This window comes from Podarcis vaucheri, assembly GCF_965113315.1.
Source record: "Podarcis vaucheri genome assembly, chromosome: 2".
NCBI lineage: Eukaryota > Metazoa > Chordata > Lepidosauria > Squamata > Lacertidae > Podarcis > Podarcis vaucheri.
Genome location: NC_138760.1, coordinates 112013379 through 112036204, shown reverse-complemented (window position 1 = coordinate 112036204; position 22826 = coordinate 112013379). Strand labels below are relative to the sequence as shown.

At 47.6% G+C, this 22826-nt stretch overlaps 1 protein-coding gene across 2 annotated transcripts in view; it reads left to right on the top strand.

Annotated features, from left to right (window-relative positions):
- SETD5 (SET domain containing 5) overlaps positions 1-12043 on the top strand; it is a 63447-nt gene extending 51404 nt beyond the window's left edge. Inside the window, exons 19-24 of one of the 2 annotated variants that reach the window (XM_082209212.1) lie at positions 2090-2146; positions 4550-5005; positions 5484-5761; positions 8352-8485; positions 9556-9641; positions 9782-12043. In XM_082209212.1, coding sequence (XP_082065338.1) covers positions 2090-2146; positions 4550-5005; positions 5484-5761; positions 8352-8485; positions 9556-9641; positions 9782-10417 — 1647 coding nt within the window. In that variant the 3' untranslated portion in view covers positions 10418-12043. The remainder of the gene's footprint in view (positions 1-2089; positions 2147-4549; positions 5006-5483; positions 5762-8351; positions 8486-9555; positions 9642-9781) is intronic. The other variant, XM_082209213.1, reaches the window with a different exon arrangement.
- The last annotated feature ends 10783 nt before the right edge of the window (positions 12044-22826 follow it).

Genomic DNA, 22826 nt, shown 5'->3' with positions numbered 1-22826 from the left:
AGTCTTAGGGAGACAGTGGCATGGGATGTCACTAGGACTTTGTATCTTGAGACTGGACGTTGGTCCCAATTTGCACTCCTGATTTGAAGCAGCACTTAAGGAGTGTTGGTCATAGCAAACTTCAGTCGGACTTCAAAGGTTTTTGCCCCATGTAAGAAAGTGAGCGGCTTCTGCTGCTGTATGACTGAGTTTTCTGCCCACCTGCCCCTCTTTATGTGTGTTGCAGGGAAAGGAGCCTTTCAATGTGTTAAAGTTTCTACCACCCATTCTCCCCAGTTTCCCTGTGTTGAGGCTTCCCCTTTTCACACCATTCCACTCATTCATGACACGTTATTTATGTTTCCTTTAAATTATTTCCTGCTGCATTTCTGCCCGATCCATAATTGTCTTTTTAAAAAAGGAAGAAGCAAGTTAAATAATACTGCATTGTTAAACAGCAGATAGAAATAGTTCAAAGCAGTTTGAGCAGCCATCAAGTTGAGCCTACCTCCTATAAAATCAACAGTGAAGCTATAAAAAGTTACAAAAAAACCCTCAACCACACAAAAACAAACACATTAAAAAAATAGCCCAAAGCACCGAGGGCCTTCTGGAGGTTCCCTCACTGCGAGAAGTAAGGTTACAGGGAACCAGGCAGAGGGCCTTCTCGGTAGTGGCACCTGCCCTATGGAACGCCCTCCCAGCAGATGTCGAGGAAATAAGCAACTAACTTACTTTTAAAGGACATCTGAAGGCAGCCCTGTTTAGGGAAGTTTTTAATGTTTAATGCTGTATTGTGTTTTTAACATTCGCTTGGGAGCCGCCCAGAGTGGCTGGGGAAACCCAGCCAGATGGGCAGGGTATTAATAATAACATCATCATCATCATCATCATCATCATTATTATTATTTATTTCCAAAGCTTGGGAATTCAGCTGTTGTTGAACTGCAACTCCCAACATCCCTAGCTAGCAGGACCATTGGTCAGGGATGATGGGAACTGTAGTCCAAAAACAGCTGGAGACCCAAGTTTGGGAACCCCTGCTCAAGAACATATTTCACTGTGCTTATGTGGTTTAAGTTTAACCAGTCTTTCTCAATTCCATGTGTTCTCGATGTTTGAACTACATATGCCATCAGCCTAGGAGTTATTGTCCAAAGCATTTGAGGAGCCCCGGGGTGGGGAAGGGTAGTTTAGATAAAAGTACTTGTTGTGGGTCTGTGTCTCATGGGCTTCTGCGCTTAGGGATCTGAAGCTGTCTTACCTTGGAAGTGTTCAGAAGCTCAATATTTAATCAGTTATTAGTGGGGGTTTTTAGAGAGAGAGACCCAAAGTGACTTTCTTGGTAAAAGGATTTATGGCATGGCAACATCAGCTTAATAAAGGGGTTCTGCCATGTGTCGCTGCTCTTTTTGCCCCAACCAAATGTGGCTCTCCGGCCAGCATAACCCAGCAGATTCTGAGGGGGGCGGGTCTCCTCCTGCAGCTCGTGCTTTCCAGCACTGCATACCTCAGGAAGGGACCCTAGGTTTACGGAGGAAGAGAAAGATGCTTTCATGCAACGTTGCAGTTCCAGGTATGGAAGCATCTCCCATGCTTCATGCCCACCTTCCCTCAAGGAGCTAGTACCATAATTTCATATCCACTGTATCTCAAGGAGCAGCCAGCGGAGGATTTTCTACATAATGCCTTCACCTTTTAGTCTAGTCTGAAAGCAAGGCATTGTGGGTAGAGAGTGATACGCCAGCTCTCATCCGAGTGATGGGCTTCGTGAGGTGTTGCTGGTTGGCTGGGCATCCTCAGAACACAAGGCAATGGAATGATCTCCAGTTTCTGCGCTGTCCTTTCATCCGGATACTAAAGTTGTAGCATGAGACACAGTAACTCCATCCTGTTTTTTCCCCCAACTCTGAAATCCATGTAATGTGTTTACTTCCCCCCCTAAGTGATGAGGCCACCCCTTTGATAGTCTCTTATCCTGCCCCCCCACCCCCCGCAAATAGTTGTGGCTAACCTCTATGCTTGTTTCTTTTCTTTTTTTTTTACTTCATTTTACTTTGCTTCTTGACTTGTAAAATTAGATGAATAACAAGATGCTTTTCCCTCCTAGAACGTATCCTCCCCTGAGAGTTCCCCTGCGCATAGGCCCGAGTCCCTGTCGCCCGAGGTAGTTATCACACCATCTCAATTGGAGGCGGAGAGAGTGTGTGGTTTGCGTGGTGAGCGTGTGTGTGTGTGTGTATATACACACTTGGAGGGAGGAGGGATAGGGGAAGCAGTGGGTGGGGAAGAAGGGGCTAGTCAAGTCAGATTCTTTTGTTGTTGAAGTTGAGCATTGAGTGGTGAACGAAGGGAAAATGCCCACCACTTTCCAGTTAATTCTTCTGAAGTAGCATTTCCTGGGGAGTGGGGGAGAGAGAGAGAGAGAGAGAGAGAAGGGAAGGGAGAGGAGAAAATGAATCAGACTTTTAATTTTTGGTGGCTGGCCCTGGGCCTTGCAACCACTGTGCTGTATGTTTTATTGAACCCATCTTCTTAATCCATTGCAGCATAGACAGTCCTGCTCCTGCTCTGTGCCAAAAGTCCACATTCTTCAAGATACAAACTCTGCGGTCAGATTCAATTGTGCAACTCGATAAGCATAATGCAAAGTTAATTGTTTTGTCTGGTGGAGTTTGGAGTCTGAGGCCAGGGAGCGATATGGCTCCTAAGAGGGCAAGGATGGCTATGTGGTTGTACAGGCCTAGAGATAATTTTCCGGCAGGATTTGGTCTGTTTTTGTTTTTAGGCCATGATTGTTTTATAACAAACTGTTTTGATGCATGGCATCCACCGAAAAGCAATGTAACACACTTTTATAAAACAAATGCATGAGTAGCGGAACATAGAGCCCAAGAGGAGAAGGGAGGGACAGGTTCTGAAAGAGGACAGAAACTTAGGTCTAGCTTACCAGAAATCTAGTTAAAACAGTGTGCCAGGTGCCACAGTCAGACTGGAACTGCAAAAGGCCAACGGCCCTCAACCTGAATGTCTCAAACAAGTACCAAACTGGGGAGTTGATCACTGACTGCTGCCCTCCTGGATAGCCAAAAAGTGCCTGGACTTTCCAAAGCATTAGACACAGCATGATGAGAACTCCCATTTAACACACTGATAACGTGAAGTTTTACCGGGCCAATAAGGTCTGGTTGCATCCCTCCAGTCTGTCCTCCATCGTGAAGAGCAAAATGGATTGAAGACTGCAGGTCATAGGATTCCGGCAGAGGCTTACGGGTACCTTCATGCCTTTATGCATTTGTACTCCCCTGCCCCCAGTGCCCTAAATCTGCCACACACATCTTGTCTGATGTATGTATTTGCACCCACACGGCATTTTGTGCGTTACAGTACACACAAGTACGGACACCTTTCCTTGCCTAGAGATTGATCTTTGTGAAGGAAAGGGGTGCGACACATCTCTTAGGTTTGTCTGCTTTCACTCCAAGGCAGCGGGACAATAGAGCTTTGTTTTGTAACCCTCCCACCTCCAGCCTATCAAACGGAGAAGCAGCACTTTGTGGAGCGGGATTATACCCCCCCCCCCCCTTTCAGTTTAGGTGGTCAGCCTGCAAGCATAATGTTGGGATGCTGTATATAAACACCAGCATGCCAAAAATTCAAGATAACAGCAAAAGGGATAGAAGCTAATAATGGACATAGCTGCAAAGCTTGAGGTAGGCAGTGCACTGTCAACAGTTTTCTAAGTTGCAGAGCAGGAATGAGCTATGCAGTATGGTTTATGTTTGTTGGTCTTATTTTGATCAGAGTACAGAGGCTTTTGAAAATCCTTGACAGCTTGGACAGGGATGGGAGTTATTGGGAGCAGAGGAAAGTTTGGGAGCAGTGCAGGGTGCCAAAAGATTCATCCCCATTGAATGGGCAGCTCCCCTCCCCATTGCTTTTTAATATAGCCACCACCCACACTTTTTTAAAGGGCCTTTTAATAATTGGAAACCTGTTAACCCAGGATTCTGCCCGTGGCTTGCATGCCATCCCGTGAAGCTTAGATTCTGTCACGTGTGCTTGTCAGTTCTCTTCTTAAGAGATTTCTGAATGCCGTGAAGCGTGCTTGCAAAGTGTGCTTGTGATTAGCTTTACAACAAAGAGGTTGGTGGATACGAGTACCTGGTGTGTGGTGCCTTGAAGTTTTCCTTGATTCTTCACCTTTTATTGAAATGGTTGTGACGTTATATGTTAAATAGTGACCTTGAAAACACACCGAGGCTCATTTGAGCCGCCAACATCTCCATCCACGAGGGGGAGGGACCCTGCAAATTTAATTTGCCTCCAGAAATTCTGCAGAGGAAGAGAGCGACTATGCAGCTAGGGGGGAGAAAAAACCCAGGCAGAGCGGAGAGCAAAAGACTGGGAACAAAGAGTCAGAAAGCCGTATATGTGCTGTCCATGGGAAAGGGGGTCTTTCCTGAATTAAAAGTGTTTTTCTCTTGTCTGCCCCTTTCACCTGCTTCTCTACCCTGTCTGATATCCTCTCCCTTGCCCGCCCCCACACCCCCTTTGTTGGTCCTTCCAGCTCTGCCTCAGGACGGACCTTGACCTACAGAAGGCAGGATTCCTGGATGCCAGCGCTAACAGCTGTCCAGAGAAACCCTCCTTGCTCACTCCGGGGCATTCTGACCTGGCATCCCAGCCCTTGGAGACCAGCTTCCCGGGAAAGAGTGGAGAAGCCCAGGCGCTGCTACGAAGTTCCGACCAGGCTTTTCGGACAGAGTTTAACTTGATGTATGCCTTCTCCCCTCTGAATGCTATGCCTCGGGCAGACGGATTGTTACGAGAGTCTCCGCAGATGGCCGACGGGAAGCTTCTGAATCCAGACAGGGGCTGCTGCAGCTCCCCTGCGGAGGGATACTTTGGCAGGCACGAGCAGGCGCTTCTGAAAGAAGCCGCGCACGGACCCTTGCCCCCCTGCGGCGAGAAAACCTGCGAAGGCGTTAAATCCACACCCCAGAACCCTCCGCAGAGGAAAAAGGCAAGTAACATGAATAACACAAGCACAGTCACTCCAGGGAGAAAGGAAGGCCTGCCCGGGATGTGTGTGTGCGCGCGCGCTGGGAAATCATACAAGAGAAGGCAGCCTGGAGCCTGCTGAAAGACATGCAGACTCTCCATTTCTTGGTAGGGTGAGCCACTGAGGAATCTTTCTTTGGTGGGAACAGGATGAAAGCACACATCACGTTCCCTGGAGGCTCAGAAGTCCTTGCAACAGGGTGCGGAGTCTGTTCTTAGAGGCTGGTTCTGATCTCCGCTTTGTGTTGTGCTCGGGTCTGTGTGACCCGGAGATCTGGCTTTAGGTTTCCTGCTGGCCGTAGGCTGGAGAGCAGCTTCCTTGCACCAGCACAAAATTGTAGCCCACAGGGCATTGCAGCAGGTGCCTTTGAAGCGCACACACACATGAGTGTTGAGGAACGTCACCTGCCTGAAGCTGATGATAGCCTTTTCTCTCCTAGGTATCCCTTCTGGAGTACCGCAAGCGAAAGCAAGAAGCCAAGGAGGGAGGGGATTCTTCTCGCTGCACAGGGACACCCACCCGGCTGAGTGCCAGCTGCACGGGGGCGGATGTGGATGCTGCTGGCCTCGTGCAGGGCTCGGGGGCCCACACCCTGTCTTCTCCACAGCACGGCTTCTCCCCTTCTCATTCTTCTTCCTCTCACCTGGAGGAAGTCAGCCCACCGGAGCCACGGGGGACCACGCACAGCAAATCCCAGGACAGCATCAGCAGCAGATGGTGAGTCTCAGGAAGCAAACTGTGGCAGAGACATGTGTTGATTCTAGGAGTTCCTCCCTGACAAGATGAGAAGAGGTAAAAAAATTTATGCCCTGTGCCGTGTCTTGCTCCACTTTGGTCTTAAAGGGCAGGATGATAACCTCGATAGCGAACTTTCAGCACAGAGGGAGCACTTTTCACAGCTCTCCCTTACTGTGGGCTGCAGTCCGCAAAGAGCCACCCTGCTGGATTCGACCAAAGGCCTGTCCAGCATTGTTTCCAGCAATGGCCCACCAGGTAATTTCAGGAAACTTACAAGGAGATCAGAAAACAACAGCCCTTTTCTCTTACTCGTCCCAAGCATCTAGTATTCAGAGTCCAGTTGCCTCTGAACTCAGAGGTTCTGTTAAGTTATCATACCTAATTGCCATTATTCTGCTGTCAGTGAACTTACAGAATTGGGCTTCCCAAATTTTTGTTTTTACCTTGTCACATATTGATACTACTTCTATAAGCAAGTTGCAGCACTACAGTGGTACCTCTGGTTACGTACTTAATTCACTCCGGAGGTCCATTCTTAACCTGAAACTGTTCTTAACCTGAAGCACCACTTTAACTAATGGGGCCTCCCGCTTCTGCCGTGCCATTTCTGTTCTCATCCTGAAGCTGTTCTTAACTGGAAGCACTATTTCTGGGTTAGCGGAGTCTGTAACCTGAAGCGTATGTAACCTGAAGCTTATGTAACCTGAGGTACCACTGTAGTAGCATCTGAGTTCAGTGGTTCCAAAGACTGTGGTCTTTGTTAGATCTGCAGCGTTACATGCGCTCCAGAGCTCCAACTTTTCTGCCCTTCGCAACTAGCGGGCAGTGGTGGGGCAGAGCTGTTTCAGAGTGGGGGGGGGGGCGGTTAGAGTCCTGTACACTCAAGCTTGTTACGTTTCCTCCTAAGGACCTTCCTCTACCTTTGGGTACAGATAACCGACCTTTTCTGCTGCATCAGCTATACTGGGGACAGGCGGTGACTTCGAATCACAAGCCATATTTACACAAGAGCCTCCACAGATTTGCTGTGCTTTGCAATATCAGCACACAGTTTTCATTTTAAAAGAAATGAAGTTTCCATCTCTCTCAGTTGCCAAGGAACTGCTTTTGCAATCTAAACAGATGGGCTCCTCCTCCTATTAACCCTGCCCTGCAGGAAGATCTTGCTAGCCAAAGAAAAGCAGCAGTAAATATGTACATTCCTTCCTTCCACATCCCCACCCATATATGTATATATCCTCATTGAAATGTGACCACCTGTCTAGCTCATTTTTGCAAATTAACTATAAAGACATAAAATATGCAGATTCAATGGGAGGAAGGGACCTAGCGCATAAGCTTTTTGATTTCAATACTTGAAATACAGTGGTACCACAGGTTACATACGCTTCAGGTTACATACGCTTCAGGTTACAGACTTCACTAACCCTGAAATAGTGTTTCAGGGTTAAGAACTTTGCTTCAGGATGAGAAAAGAAATCGTGCTCTGGCGGTGCGGCAGCAGCAGGAGGCCCCATTAGCTAAAGTGGTGCTTCAGGTTAAGAACAGTTTCAGGTTAAGAACGGACCTCCGGAATGAATTAAGTACTTAACCCGAAGTACCACTGTACCAGCATTGATTGTACTGTAAAAGTTGGAGTGGAAGTACCCGTTGGAGTTAAGCCAGGAATGGGGGGGGGGGGGTTGCAAGCATAATTATGAAACTCAAAAGGGTTTTCCAAAAGGGTAAAATTCTGGCTGCTGTGCTTCAGCGTAGAACATGCTGTACATGCCTTCTTTCACATTCCTTGCAACTGCCTTGTGAAGGAGGCTGGGCACCATTGTTCTGATTTTACTTATAGTAAAAAGTTGAGAGTCGAATGACCTACCCAAAGCCACTTCAGCGAGTCCAGTTCTCACTAAAATGGTCCTAAGCAGAGAAAATCCATACCAGCTGTGTAAAATGAGCATTTTAACATTTCAAATTACCTTGGTGATCAGAGCATGGTGAAATAGAGCTTTGTTTTCTGCATTACAACTCGACTGGAGACCTCTCTTTGTACGATCCTAAAGCACAAAGTAAAATCTCTGGCTATATTTTTACTTTCCCAGAGCAAACCATCCTAATATACACTGCAGCCGTGGCAGCATTCCAGCAGTGGTTGTGTTGCTCGTACAATATCCTGTGTATGCCTTGGACTCCTATCCCAGGGTAACTGCCTTCTGTTTCCCCCAACGGAACTATAGAAATAGGCTGCAGTGTTAACATTTGATTAAAATGGTTATTTGTCTCTAATGAATATTTTCTAGCCATCATTGTGAGGCAAGCTCCACTCTGCCCTAGAATTAAACAGCACTTGCCTCAACAACTAAGGTGCACAAGCCTTAAGCTGTAGGTTGCACATAATGTAGAAATACACATGAACAAGACCCCTTCAGACTGCAGGGGAACCTTTGAATATAATAAACTACTGTTGTTGTTGTTTAAAAAACCCAACAAAATATTGCCATGAGATGCTTGAAATTGTTTAGACCTCTTGAAGGGTCCAGAGGTGTCATTCCCATTCTGGCTCTTTTGTGCCCTGCTATAGGATGGTTCCCACCTCGGTGGAGCGGCTGCGAGAAGGCCGTGGGATTCTGGAGAAGGTTTTACGCAGCAGCGCCAAGTTGTGTCAGAGAGGAGAGCCCTCGCCCACTCGGGAGAGCCTAGGGGAGAGAGAAGCAGGTAAATGGGAATGCACTGGGGGGGGGGGAGCTGCCTTTGGAGCTCGAGCAGGTGGGGCTGAATCTACAGGCAGGGCTCTGATCTTGTGGAATGACGGAGTCCAAGACCGTCTGTGACTTATGGGACTTCTTCTCTTCCACGTGGCGCAGGCTCACATCATTCCAAACAAAGCAGTTAAGATTCATTCGCTAGCTTTGTCTTGGGGATGCAGATAGAAGTCTCTCTCTCTCTACTGATTGACGTACACAAGTGTTTACAATTCTGCTATGAGGTATTCAAGAAGAGGCTAGGCAGGCACAGAATTGAAGAGTTCAAAGAGACCCCAAGGGTCATCCAGTCCAACCCCCTGCAATGCAGGAATCTCAGCCGAAGCATCCATGACAGATGCCCATCCAACCTCTGCTTAAAAACCTCCAAGGAAGGAGAGTCTATCACCTCCTGAATGAGTCTGTTGATCCACTGTCAAACAGCTCTTACCACCAGAAATTTCTTCCCGATGTTTAGTTGGAGTCTCCTTTCTTTGTGATTTGAATCCCTTGGTTTGGGTCCTAGCCTCCAGAGCAGAAGAAAACAAGCTTGTTCTATCCTCCATGTGTAAGCCCTTGAGATATTTGAAGGTGGCAATCGTATCTCCTCTCAGTCTCCTCTTTATCTCAACTGTTCCTCGTAAGGCTTGGTTTCCAGACCCTTGATCATCTTGGTTGCCCTTCTCTGCACACATTCCAGCTTGTCAGTGTCCTCCTTAAATTGGGACACCCGGAACTGGACACAGTACTCTAGGTGTGGTCTGACTAAGGCAGAAGAGAGGAAAGGGGATTGACTAGATAAGGCCATGATTCTGTCAAAGAGAGTCTTTCTCTCCCCCCCCCCCGCCTTCAGTGTTGCTCCTCTATTGAGGTTTTATTAGTTTTATTCTAATCCTTGCCTACATTTCAGTTTTTCTAGAGCTGGGGCTCTTCAGGGGGTCTCTCTCTCACCTGTCCCTGCTACAGGGGCTCACCTGTAGCTGGTTCCTCCTAATCCAGCAACCTGTATTTCTGCTGCTAGACCCTCTCTGCTCTGCCTTCCAGATGCTGCAGAAGGAGATTCGACAGACCCCCTCAACCCTTCCCTCAAGGGACCAGCCGTTTATAGTCCTTCACGTTACAGCTACCAGGTACGTGAGGCGATACCCGCCTTGTGCCGTTCACGGTACCTGTGCAGTCAGCTCTCGGGCGCAATCCAGCCTCTCTTGCCGGGGTTGCAGAGCCGGATACTGAAGGGCGGTTTTGTGATGCCTGCTTCTTTCCCTTGCAGCTCTTGCAGTCGGACAGCCCGCGGGCGGAGTCGCAGACCGTCCTCCAGAGCGCCTCCCCGTACCGAGGACACCCCATGCCATCCCCTGGCTACAGCTACAGGTCCCAGTCCCAGAGAGCAGGGCACCTTCCGCCCCTCGGCTCCTCGGAACCCTCCCTCTCCTCTGTCCCCCCGGTCGCCACAGACTCCTCGGCTCTGTTTGCAGGGAACTCTGGGTATTATAGCAGCCAGCAGCCGTCTGGCAGTGGCGTCTTGAAGAAGAGCTGCCCCGCAGCCACTGCTCCCAGCCCTGCCCAAACGGCGGCAGCCGTAGACTGTCTACCCCCCTCTGAAACAGGGTCTCATCCCTGCGTGGGAACCGCCGGCTGCCCTCCTTCCTCCTCCTCCTCCTCCTCCTCCACCACCACTTCCTCGTCGTCTTCTTCCTCATCGTCCTCCAGGCCCTCGCAGTCAGACTTGCGGACTATCAACCCTCCCGCCTCTGGGCAGCCTGCTCTGTACCAGAGCTCCAGAGCCGCAGCACTTTCCAGCTCGCAGCAGCACTACTCTCACCGAGGGGGAGGAGGCAGCATCAATCAATACAGACTGCAGCAGCTTGCAGGGTCAGGCGTAAAGACTCAGACCGGCCTTTCTTAGGGCAGGACAGACTAGAGCCCACCGTTCCTTCTGGCAGTGGCTGACGGGGGAGCCATGCCGGGACAGCAAAGGGCCCAGAGGCTGGGGCTCTGGGGTGTCCTGGGCAAGAGAGAGCACTGCCAGCCACCCCCTGGCTTTGGAAGGAGGAGAAGGCAGTGGCGGCGGCAGAATTGGCAGAAAAGCATCTCCCTGGTGTCCGGGTACGTTGTAGAAAGCAAACGGTGCTGAGTGGCATGGCCTCTGTCTCCTACCGGTGCCCTTAGCTGTAGTCACCTGGGCAGGTAGGGAAAGATTGAATATGAAACCAGTGCAAATCAGAAGAAAATAAATAAATAGGGGAGATGGGGATATGTGGGGGGAGGGGGGGCGTTAATCTAAATCCCAAAGTGCTCTCTGCAAGGTTGGGTTCCCAGAGTATTCTGGTCGGGGAGGGTTGGGGGCTTAGTCCATTCTGATCATTCCAGTTGCAAATAAAGAGCATTTGTGGGAGAGAAGCAAGAGCCGTGGGGTGGGGCTGGTAGCAGTGTGAGTGTGCGTGCGTGTGCGTGTGTGTGTGAGAGAGAGGGAGAGATAGGGCAGGGTATGCATGCAGGCATTGCTGCAAAAAGTGACTCTAGTAAGTCCATACTATGCCTCTGAAGTTGGCATCTCGCTGCCAGTGAGGGGGTGGCCTAGGGGTGTGGTCAGTTCGTTCCAAGAGGCCAGTGCTGCGGCAGTGGGAATATGGACGGTGGCTTGCTTTAGGCCCTAATTCTGGGTGGGGGTGTTGAGCGAGGTGCCCAGTCTGGTGGCATTGCTGCTGCTGTGGTCAGGAGTATCATGGAGTGCATGAGAAACACGCCTGCTACCTCCCCCTGAGGCCCAAGAGCAACAACACCAGGCCCGCCAAATGCTCTGTCAAATTCCATACAGTTGCCAGCTTTTCTCACTTGTTTACCTGTCAAGCGTGCGTTTTTATTTATCTAATTTTATATTCAGTTATAACCATAGTAGGTTAGCAAAAATATCAGGCAGGTCTAACCCTGGTCCTGCCAAGGACCTTCTCGTTTCCTCTCGGACAAGATATTGCTGTGAGCATGTCTTCCCTCATTTCTCAGATGCACAGTCTTTCCCCCCCTCCCATTTCTTTCTTTTATATATAAAAAAATAATAATAATTAGGACTGTTACAAGTTTCTCTAATCCACAACTGAAATCAGGTGTTCATTCGACTTAGAGGAAACTTTTAAAATTGATCAGAGCAGAGCAGAAGAAATAAACGAACCCTTTCCTTCAAAAGTGTCTGGCTGTTAGCGTGTTGGGGATAGAACTTGTCAGCCACAAGACAAGTCCTATATACTGTATAAAAAAAGGGTGTCAGCTTCACTGGGCTTTGCAGCCTCCCTTTCCGACATGCTGAGCATGCCTCGTGGGGGTGAGCATTGCAAGCGATGATTCTGGAGATCAGCAGGCAAAAGGCGATGTGCCTGTTCTGTGTGCAGTCGCTGGGAAGGAGCCACCAGGAAGTTTGGGGGGCAGGCGGGCGAGCTGTAGCGCTGCCCTCAAGTGGAGTTGTACACTGTGCTGTAACATTTGAACTTTCACAAGAGATGTAATAATTTTGATAATAAAATACTTAACTTGAAAACCAGCCTGTGATGCTCTCTCACTGGGTTCTTGGGCGATGAAGTGTGGTTTTGTTTGCGCAAAATTCAGGTGAAGCCGAAGGGACAGGGTGCCTTGTTGCACACAGCCCAAGATTTTAGCCCTCCTTTCAACATACAGCCCTCAAGATCTGGAGATCGTTCAGGGAAAAAGAACCCCAAAGTTAAGGGGCAGTTGCTGAGAGTGCCCCTTTTCTCATCCTTGTTGGACCTGGTTTGCTGCTGTACATGGTATTCCTTATCTATCTAAAATGATATAATGGAGCGATGAGTAAAAGCGGGCTCTAAGGTTTGGTAGGACCAGGACCTTAAACAGAGATTGGAAGGCAATCTGGAGCTATTTCTGGCACTGGTGTAATTTGGTCCTGATTACCTTGCACAAAACAAGCTACAGCATTTTGTACCAGTTTAAAGCATCTGAGCTGTTATCAAGGGCAGCCCTGCGTGAAGTGCATTACTGTAGTCAAGGCTCAGCGTTCTGAATGCATGAATGCTGCTGTATCTGCTGCTGTTGCTGTTACAAAGAATCACAGCCTTCTCTCCAAGTACAGCTTGAAAGGGCACGCTCCAGATCCCTAGTGTAACCAGTCCATCCCAGCTTGGACATGAATACAAGAGTAGCCCCAGGTCTGTGCCTGAACAGCCACAGACTGCTTAACATCATTAACTTCTCCAAAGATGCTGAACACAATGTCATGGTGAGTTATCCTGCCCTCTTCCTGCCAAAGACTGGAAAGGCAGAGTCGTCTTTGTATCTCAGGGATGCCCCCATCAACCCGGTCAACTTGAATGGCAAGCTGCGGGAAGAGGCTAATACAAATCTGAACTTGTATGAGGAAATCATGCTTGAAAACAGTAAGAACCACCAACCAACTATAGTGGTACCTCGGGTTAAGTACTTAATTCGTTCCGGAGGTCCGTTCTTAACCTGAAACTCTTCTTAACCTGAAGCACCACTTTAGCTAATGGGGCCTCCCGCTGTTGCTGCGCCGCTGGAGCGCAATTTCTGTTCTCATCCTGAAGCAAAGTTTTTAACCTGAGGTACTATTTCTGGGTTAGAGTCTGTAACCTGAAGCGTCTGTAACCCGAGGTACCACTGTAGTCAGGTAAGAACCAACGGATCCTTCTCTAGAGGTGGTGAACCTCAGTCATTGTGGGTTGTACTAACTAAAGCTATTTAAAAATCCCATCAGGTGGGGAAAGTTGTCTGCCAGTGAATAACTTCTTGTCCAAAGGCTGCCTCTGCTGAGGTGTATCGATTTTATAAGCATATTTTTATTACGGAATGCTCTCCCCCAAGAGATTCACCTGTCGCCTACCTTAACTGTCTCAAGCTTTTTCACATAACCATTTTAATCTTGCTGACTCCTGTGTTGTTTTTATGATTGTGTAGCTTTTAGTTCATTATGTTTTCCACATTTTTGTTCTTTTTGCTGGGGCTGTGGTTGAAGTGTGGTATGAAAATACTCGCAGCCAAATAAATATGGCCACCATGCTTAGACACGGGGAGAGCACTGACTTAGACACTGCTAAGATGCGGGTGGCGCTGTGGTCTAAACCACTGAGCCTCTTGCCAATCAGAAGGTCAGTGGTTCAAATCCCCGCGATGGACTGAGCTCCCATTGCTCTGCCCCAACTTCTGCTAACCTAGCAGTTGGAAATCACGCCAGTGCGAGTAGATAAATAGGTACCACTGCAGTGGGAAGGTAAATGGCGTTTCTGTGTGCTCTGGTTTCCATCACTGTGTTCTGTTGCACCAGAAGTCCTGCTGGCCACATGACAAACTCCAGCTCCCTCGGCCTGAAAGCAAGATGAGCACCACAACTCCATAGTCACCTTTGACTGGACTTAACTGTCCAGGGGTCCTTTACCTTTAGCTTTTTACTGAAACCAAATGAGAAGGGGGTGTCTCGGAACTTACTGATGAACAGGTGTGGAGGCAGTATGGCAACCTGTGAAATCTCTTGGGGAAACATTTCGTGGTATTGACAAGCAACTGACATCATCCTCTGGGACTTGTGAGTGCTGAGAAGGTGCCAGAAGGTTTGTAAAATTCACATTAGGTTTGCTGCTGTTTTGATTGGAACTCAGAACAATACCAGAACAGTATGTGTTTGTTTTTCAAATGCCCAGAGTTGACACTTGACCTCATGAATTTATAAAAGTAAACTGAAGATCCAATACACAAAACTCGAAATGCTTTATACGTATTGGGCTATACTGAACTTTTTGTTCTAGTCGAGACCCAATTTTACCACACCTAATGGTCCCAATGGTCTAAACCACAGAGCCTAGGGCTTGCCAATCGGAAGGTCGGCGGTTCGAATCCCCACGATGGGATGAGCCCCTGTTGCTTGGTCCCTGCTCCTGCCAACCTAGCAGTTCGAAAGCACACCAGTGCAAGTAGATAAATAGGTACCGCTCTGGCAGGAAGGTAAACGGCGTTTCCGTGCGCTGCTCTTGTTCGCCAGAAGCAACTTAGTCATGCTGGCCACATAACCTGGAAGCTGTCTGCTGGCTTCCTCGGCCAGTAAAGCAAGATGAGCGCCGCAACCCCAGAGTCGTCCGCGACTGAACTTAACGGTCAGGGGTTCCTTTACCTAACGGTCCCAAATATTGGACTTCAAAGCTGTTTGTCTCACATAACCTTCGCAATGGGATGGGATACCAAGCATGGTGGAATATAGTAGACTGAATATCCATCACTGAGAAATGGTATATGTCCCACTTTACCTCCAATGAGCTCAGTGTTATGTATATGGTCCTCTTCCTCCATTCATACAGTGGTGCCTCGCAAGACTAATGCCTCGCAAGACGAAAAACACGCAAGACGAAAGAGTTTTCCGGTTTTTGAGTCGTTCCGCAAGACGAATTTCCCTGTGGGCTTGCTTCGCAAGACGAAACGTCTAGCGAGTTCTTGCGAGTTTGTTTCCTTTTTCTTAAAGCCGCTAAGCCGTAGCCGCTAAGCCGCTAATAGCCGTGCTTCGCAAGACGAAAAAACTGCAAGACGAAGAGACTCGCAGAACGGATTAATTGCGAGGCACCACTGTATTTTTATCCTCAACAACTCTATGAGGTAGGTTAGGCTGAGAGTGAGCGGCTGGCCCAAGGGCACCCAGTGAGTGTCAGGGCTGAGTGGGGGATTTGATCTCCCAGGTCCTCATGCCGTACTCTAACCACTACACCACACTGGCTCCCTTTTCACATGTTCCAGCAGGACAGTGGTTGATTGGACTAATGATATGAATGGGTAGATCCACAGTCTTAACTAAAGTATTATCCTGAACAATAAGGTGCTGTGGTTGATGGTTGGGCTATATTCCCACTAAGGTCCTATTCTCTCTGCACATGGGCAGGCACCTTCTTTGCAGCTGCAGTTTAACCCAGTTAAAAATTGGTTGCCTCCTGGAATCTGGCCCTCCCCTTTGCCTCATTGCTCAGGGCTCAAAGGTGGGAATCACTTTTTCTGGGCTACCCTTTTTTTACTGCTGCATCACACAGTTGTCTCATGTTAAGCTTGTGGGTCTACTAAGACCCCTAGGTCCTTTTCCTGCAGACTACTTGCAAGTCAGGTCCCCCCCCCTTATATTTGTGCTGTTGGTTCTTCCTGCCTAAGTACAGGACCAGACATTTGTCCCTATTGAAATTCGTTTTGTTAGTTTGGGCCAACCTGTTAAGGTCATCTTGAGTCCTGATTCATACTGGGTCTTCGTAATCACAGCATCCTTTTCTAAGTGCTCACAGACTGACTGTTCTAGGACCTTTCCTGGTATCAATGTCAAGCTCACCGGTCAGTAGGTATCTTAGGTGCAGCTCATCAGCCCCCGGAGATTTGAGTTTGTTTAAAGTAGCTATGTGTTCCCTTGCCACCTCTTTCGCCATCTTGGACTGCAGCATCCTTGCATCATTTATTCTGTTATCACCAGATGGGTGATAGCTTTCCCTTTGGATGAAGACAGAGGCAAAGTAGGTGTTGAGTATTTCCGCCTTTTCTCTGTCATCCAATAGCATTTCTCCATCCTCTACATGCAAGGGACCTCCCACTCTTGCTTTTAAACATAAGAATAGAATAGAATCATAGAGTTGGAAGAGACCACAAGGGCCATCGAGTCCAACCCCCTGCCAAGCAGGAAACACCATCAGAGCACTCCTGACATATGGTTGTCAAGCCTCTGCTTTAAAGACCTCCAAAGTAGGAGACTCCACCACACTCCTTGGCAGCAAATTCCACTGTCAAACAGCTCTTACTGTCAGGAAGTTCTTCCTCATGTTTAGGTGGAATCTTCTTTCTTGTAGTTTGGATCCATTGCTCCGTGTCCACTTCTCTGGAGCAGCAGAAAACAACCTTTCTCCCTCCTCTATGTGACATCCTTTTTTATATTTGAACATGGCTATCATATCACCCTTAACCTCCTCTTCTCCAGGCTAAACATGCCAAGCTCCCTTAGCCGTTCCTCATAAGGCATCATTTCCAGGCCTTTGACCATTTTGGTTGCCCTCCTCTGGACACGTTCCAGTTTGTCAGTGTCCTTCTTGAACTGTGGTGCCCAGAACTGGACACAGTACTCCAGGTGAGGTCTGACCAGAGCAGAATACAGTGGCACTATAACTTCCCTTGATCTAGATGCTATACTCCTATTGATGCAGCCCAGAATTGCATTGGCTTTTTTAGCTGCCGCGTCACACTGTTGGCTCATGTCAAGTTTGTGGTCAACCAAGACTCCTAGACCCTTTTCACATAGCCAAATAAACCTTTTAAAATTATTTTTAACCTCTTGCAAGCCTGAGCTCATTCTGGGATATGGTCCACCTGGCCTCCTCCCTACAAATGTTGGCTGCTTGTGTATGCTCTTCCTTTGTGATTCCCCATTTCCCCATTTCTTATACATCTCAGCACATCTGCAAGCTCCTTATGCAGCCACACCAGTTTCTTCAGGTGCCTCCCACTTTCCTTTCTTGTTGGAATTGTCTGCCTTTGTGCCTTCAGTGTTTCCCCTTTAAGAAACTCGCATCCATCTTGGACTGCTTCCCCCCAGGATGATGAGGGCGAGAGGGGAAATAATTAATTCTAGGCAGGGTCTCCTTGCTCTGCGTGCAGAGTGGTGGGTTGCATTGAACTCGCGGCAGCTTCATTGCGCAGTATAGAAACCATTGGGGCTAGAAGTTGGGTTTTTTTTTAGCACATCAGAAGGGGGATGCAGCAGCTACTGATACAGCAGTCTTGATATAAGCACAATAAAATTTAGTATAAGCCCATAATTTTCTCCAGGCCCTACTGCTGAGTTACGACCTTTCCCCATGTCTTGCAGGACTAGCGGAATTATTATTAAAAGTTATATGCTGCCCATCATTAAGAGATCATGGGGCACTTTACAACAAAACGCACAAAATACATAATATAATAACATGGCAACCATAGTAAAGGTAAAGGGACCCCTGACCATTAGGTCCAGTCGTGACCGACTCTGGGGTTGTGGCGCTCATCTCGCTTTATTGGCCAAGGGAGCCGGCATACAGCTTCTGGGTCACGTGGCCAGCATGACTAAGCCGCTTCTGGCGAACCAGAGCAGCGCACGGAACGCCGTTTACCTTCCCGCCAGAGCGGTACCTATTTATCTACTTGCACATTGGTGTGCTTTCGAACTGCTAGGTTGGCAGGAGCTGGGACCGAGCAACGGGAGCTCACCCCATCACGGGGATTCGAACCGCCGACCTTCTGATCGGCAAGCCCTAGGCTCTGTGGTTTAACCCACAGCACCACCCGCGTCCCATGGCAATCATACCCTGAAGTAAATCTATAAAACTTAGCTGCGTATGATCACTGCATGGTTAGCATTCTGTTGCAGACGTGCATTCCAACCTTGCAGCTATTGCTTCAGCCTTTGCTGCAGTTTCATAATCCACAGGCCCACCGCTCCCTCTCACAGTGAACTCAGGTGGTTGAGCCCCAACACAACTGGAACCAAAACAGCCGCTGAGAAACTGGGAGGAGGCATCCTTGGGAGTAAACCTCAGGTTTGCAGAAGAAAACCTGGGTAACAAACGGAATGGAGTATTCCTAAAGAATACTCTGGCCTGCTGGCTGGAACTCAAAACCAGGAGCTCTCCTGTGAGGAGGGGACGGTGCTCTGCAACATTTTGTAGTGGAGGCTGCTTGCTCAGTCCTGGAGCTGAGCTCTTAACGTGTGCACCTGCCACTGTCTACATGCAGCCTCTCTGGTCCTTGCTGCCCCTACTGTTTAAGCGGATCCTCTCCCTTGATTCAGGAGTGCATAAACACCTTAATTTTTACCCATTTGCCCCACAGCGAGGGAGCAAAGAACCTGATCACACAGCCATGCCCGGAATATTCTCCTACCTACACCTGCTGCCCCAGCGCTTGCCACCAGTGTGCCCTTGGCACCGGCAGCATCGTGATCAACAGTCTCCATAGTTACACAGGCCAGGTTGCCATGGAGACGACTGGAGAAAGGCAGGTAGGCACCAGCTCAAGGTGTAGCAATGAGTCACTGTGGGGAGCAGAGGCAGGAGAACAGGACGTGTGTTCAGTAGATGAACCGGGCGAATTATTGATGCTGATTTGAAAAACTAATATAAACATAGGGTTTCCCCCTTCACCTTCTTAGAGCAGAAGGGGATACAGTGGTACCTCAGGTTAAGTATTTATGGTAATTCGTTCCGGAGGTCCGTTCTTAACCTGAAACTGTTCTTAACCTGAAGCACCACTTCAGCTAATGGGGCCTCACGCTGCAGTCGCCACACCATTTCTGTTCTTATCCTGAAGCAAAGTTCTTAACCCGAGGTACTATTTCTGGGTTAGCAGAGTCTGTAACCTGAAGCGTATGTAACCCAAGGCACCACTGTATGTCCAAGGAACTGCCTTCTATGATCAGATCACATTGTAAAGATAGGACCAGAGGGAAATCTCTCATGGGAGCTTTTGGTAATCAAGTGGGTCCTCATTTTCTCTCTGCCCTGGCCCTTTTCCTTCCAGGGACTGCAGACAAAGCAGTGTTGCTTGTGAATACTATACATGAAGTAATAAAAAAGATGTTAAGGAGTCCCATAGAAAAGAAACCAGGGGTCTACCTACTGGGTATTTTGGGAAAAGGTATTCCACAAGAAAAGAAAGTAATCTTCCTGTATGCTACAGCGGCGGCCAGAACAATACTAGCCAGCAAATGGAAAAGTGAATCGATTCCCTCCAAAGAGGAGTGGAGATGTAAAATGAGTGACTATATACATTTGGCAAAATTAACAGCAGCCATAAGGTCACAGTCAAATCAAAAGTTATGATTACAATGGAAGTGCTTTGAAGATTATATAAACACTGTTCACAAAATAATATGTTGATATGTATAGATTAAGACTGTAGAATATATAAGAAGAATGATGGGTAAATGAGATATGAAATTCAGATAAGAAATGCAATGTAAGGATTTTAACATAATAGAAAACAGAAAACGGGGTGTGGTGGAGGGGAGCCAAGGGTGAGTGGTAGGAATGTAATTTTATCTATATCATTTTTTTGTGGTTTCACCAAGTGTCTCTTTTATATCTTTGTATTTCATATTTTTGTGTATTTTTGTATTGTGTGTATCAGATATTAAAAATTATATATATATATATATATATATATATATATATATATATATATATATATATATATTGCTTTCGTAGATTTTCACGGGTATAGGAATGCAGGTTTTGGTGTCTTCGGGTGTCTTCCCGTGTAAGAGTCGGGGTGTCTGTGCGACGTTTCGACGAGGTCTCACTCGTCATCTTCAGGCTGGTGCTTTCGGCTTCTTGTTACTGGAACAGAGCAGAGTCTGGTGTTTGAGTTCCTATAAATACTGTTGAGGGGTGTGGTGTATAGCCTCCAACGTTCTGGGTAGAGAGGAAGTTCCTAGATTAGTGTGCCTTTTCTTCTTTTGTTCCTTAATTACTTGAGGGATATCTTGGGTGATTTCATGAGTGATATTCTGAATATCACTGGGTGGGTCATTAATTACTTGAGGGATATCTTGGGTGATTTCATGAGTGATATTCTGAATATCACTGGGTGGGTCATTAAGTGTAGATTAGTTGCTAAAGCTCTTGTGTCTTGACCTCTTGAGCTTGTGAAGAGTTTTTCTGAGAAGATGGCTGTGCTGCATTTAGTTGTGCTCTGGCTTGGCTTCGTGTATAGGGGCGAGCTATGGTTTTGTGCCTTGTGCCAGCCAGATCTGTGTAGGGATTGCAGGGGGGTGCAGCATCCGGAGGTGCCACTATAGTTTGGTTGCTGGATGGAGTCTGTAATATGTCTGTGGAGAGGGTCTGGGTTTGGGTCTGGTGTGGTTGATTGGTGACGGCGTTCTGTGTGCCTCTGGTTCTGGTGTCGGTTTTTGTGGGGAGGGCTAATTTCCAGATGTCTGGCAGGCGGGACGTGTCGTCACGCTTGTTCATGTTGTGAGGGTGTTTCTCTATCTCGATGGCTTCCATGATTATTCTCTTGTGGTGATGTTCCATGTTAAAGAGCAATTTGGAATCTGCAAAATTAATTTCGTGTCCTGTTTCTTTCATGTGTTGGAAAAGAGAGGAAGTTTTTTCTTCTTTTTTGACGGCATTTTTGTGTTCTGCGATACGTGCATTTATTCGTCTGTTTGTTTGTCCAATGTACGTGGCTGGGCAGACTTTGCAGGGTATTTCATAGACCCCTTGGTTTTCCAGCTGGATTTTGTCTTTTGGGTTTCTGAGGATATTGGCTATTTTTTGGTTGGTGCAGAAGGCTGTTTTGATATTGTGTTTATGGAGGATTTTGCTGATTTTGTCTGTAGTGCCCTTGATATAAGGAAGGAGGGCCATGCCATTGTTTTCTTCTGTGTCTTGGTTTTTGGGGGGTGTTTCTTTTTGGATTAGCTTCGTAACCCTGTTTTTCTGGTATCCATTGGCGATTAACACATTTGAGAGATTCTGTAACTCAGTTGTCAAGTGGTCTTTGTCAGCCAGGCGTTTGGTTCTGGAGATGAGAGTCTTGGCTACGGAGTTTATTTGTGCAGGGTGGTGGTGTGATTGTGCATGTAAGTAACCCAAAAGACAAAATCCAGCTGGAAAACCAAGGGGTCTATGAAATACCCTGCAAAGTCTGCCCAGCCACGTACATTGGACAAACAAACAGACGAATAAATGCACGTATCGCAGAACACAAGAATGCCGTCAAAAAAGAAGAAAAAACTTCCTCTCTTTTCCAACACATGAAAGAAACAGGACACGAAATTAATTTTGCAGATTCCAAATTGCTCTTTAACATGGAACATCACCACAAGAGAATAATCATGGAAGCCATCGAGATAGAGAAACACCCTCACAACATGAACAAGCGTGACGACACGTCCCGCCTGCCAGACATCTGGAAATTAGCCCTCCCCACAAAAACCGACACCAGAACCAGAGGCACACAGAACGCCGTCACCAATCAACCACACCAGACCCAAACCCAGACCCTCTCCACAGACATATTACAGACTCCATCCAGCAACCAAACTATAGTGGCACCTCCGGATGCTGCACCCCCCTGCAATCCCTACACAGATCTGGCTGGCACAAGGCACAAAACCATAGCTCGCCCCTATACACGAAGCCAAGCCAGAGCACAACTAAATGCAGCACAGCCATCTTCTCAGAAAAACTCTTCACAAGCTCAAGAGGTCAAGACACAAGAGCTTTAGCAACTAATCTACACTTAATGACCCACCCAGTGATATTCAGAATATCACTCATGAAATCACCCAAGATATCCCTCAAGTAATTAATGACCCACCCAGTGATATTCAGAATATCACTCATGAAATCACCCAAGATATCCCTCAAGTAATTAAGGAACAAAAGAAGAAAAGGCACACTAATCTAGGAACTTCCTCTCTGCCCAGAACGTTGGAGGCTATACACCACACCCCTCAACAGTATTTATAGGAACTCAAACACCAGATTCTGCTCTGTTCCAGTAACAAGAAGCCGAAAGCACCAGCCTGAAGATGACGAGTGAGACCTCGTCGAAACGTCGCCCAGACACCCCGACTCTTACACGGGAAGACACCCGAAGACACCAAAACCTGCATTCCTGTACCCGTGAAAATCTACGAAAGCAAATATATATATATATATATATATAGGCAGATTGCCTGTGCTGGCCCAGTTCAAGAGCCAGAAGCACAGTGAATATATTTTCCAGAAATGGGTTCTGAGCTACAACACTTCAGACTACAGCTGGAGAAAGTGGTGGGGTGGGGGTGTGTGCTGTTTTGAAGGCCAGTAGAGGCTGATGTCCATTGGGACTGGTAGGGCGTAAGGCAGGAGGCCAACAGTAGATGGAGCCAGAGTCAATGACAGGCAGAGCCCACTAATTCTAGTGTCCTCATGCTCTGCCCTGCAGAGTTCTACAAGGGGCAACGTTGAGACCAGGGAGGAGGAACCTGGCAGCCAGTGACAACCCCCCGGGACTGGTTGTAAGAAGGCAGAGTAGATGAGGGCTTGGTGAGGTCATTTATTTCATGTATAGTGGAACAGCGCTCCATTTGCTCCAACAGACCAGCCTGTACTGGATATGTATACATGAAATAGTCCTCTCTACACCTAGGAAAGTACCACATCAAGGAGCAAGTACTATGTTTAAGCTTTCTCTCTGGTGTACTAGTTCACTGCATATAGGGAGCGTGCTTTTTTCTTTTATGCTCCTGAAAGACCTACATTGGCTCCCAGTATGTTTCCAAGTACGATTCAAAGTGTTGA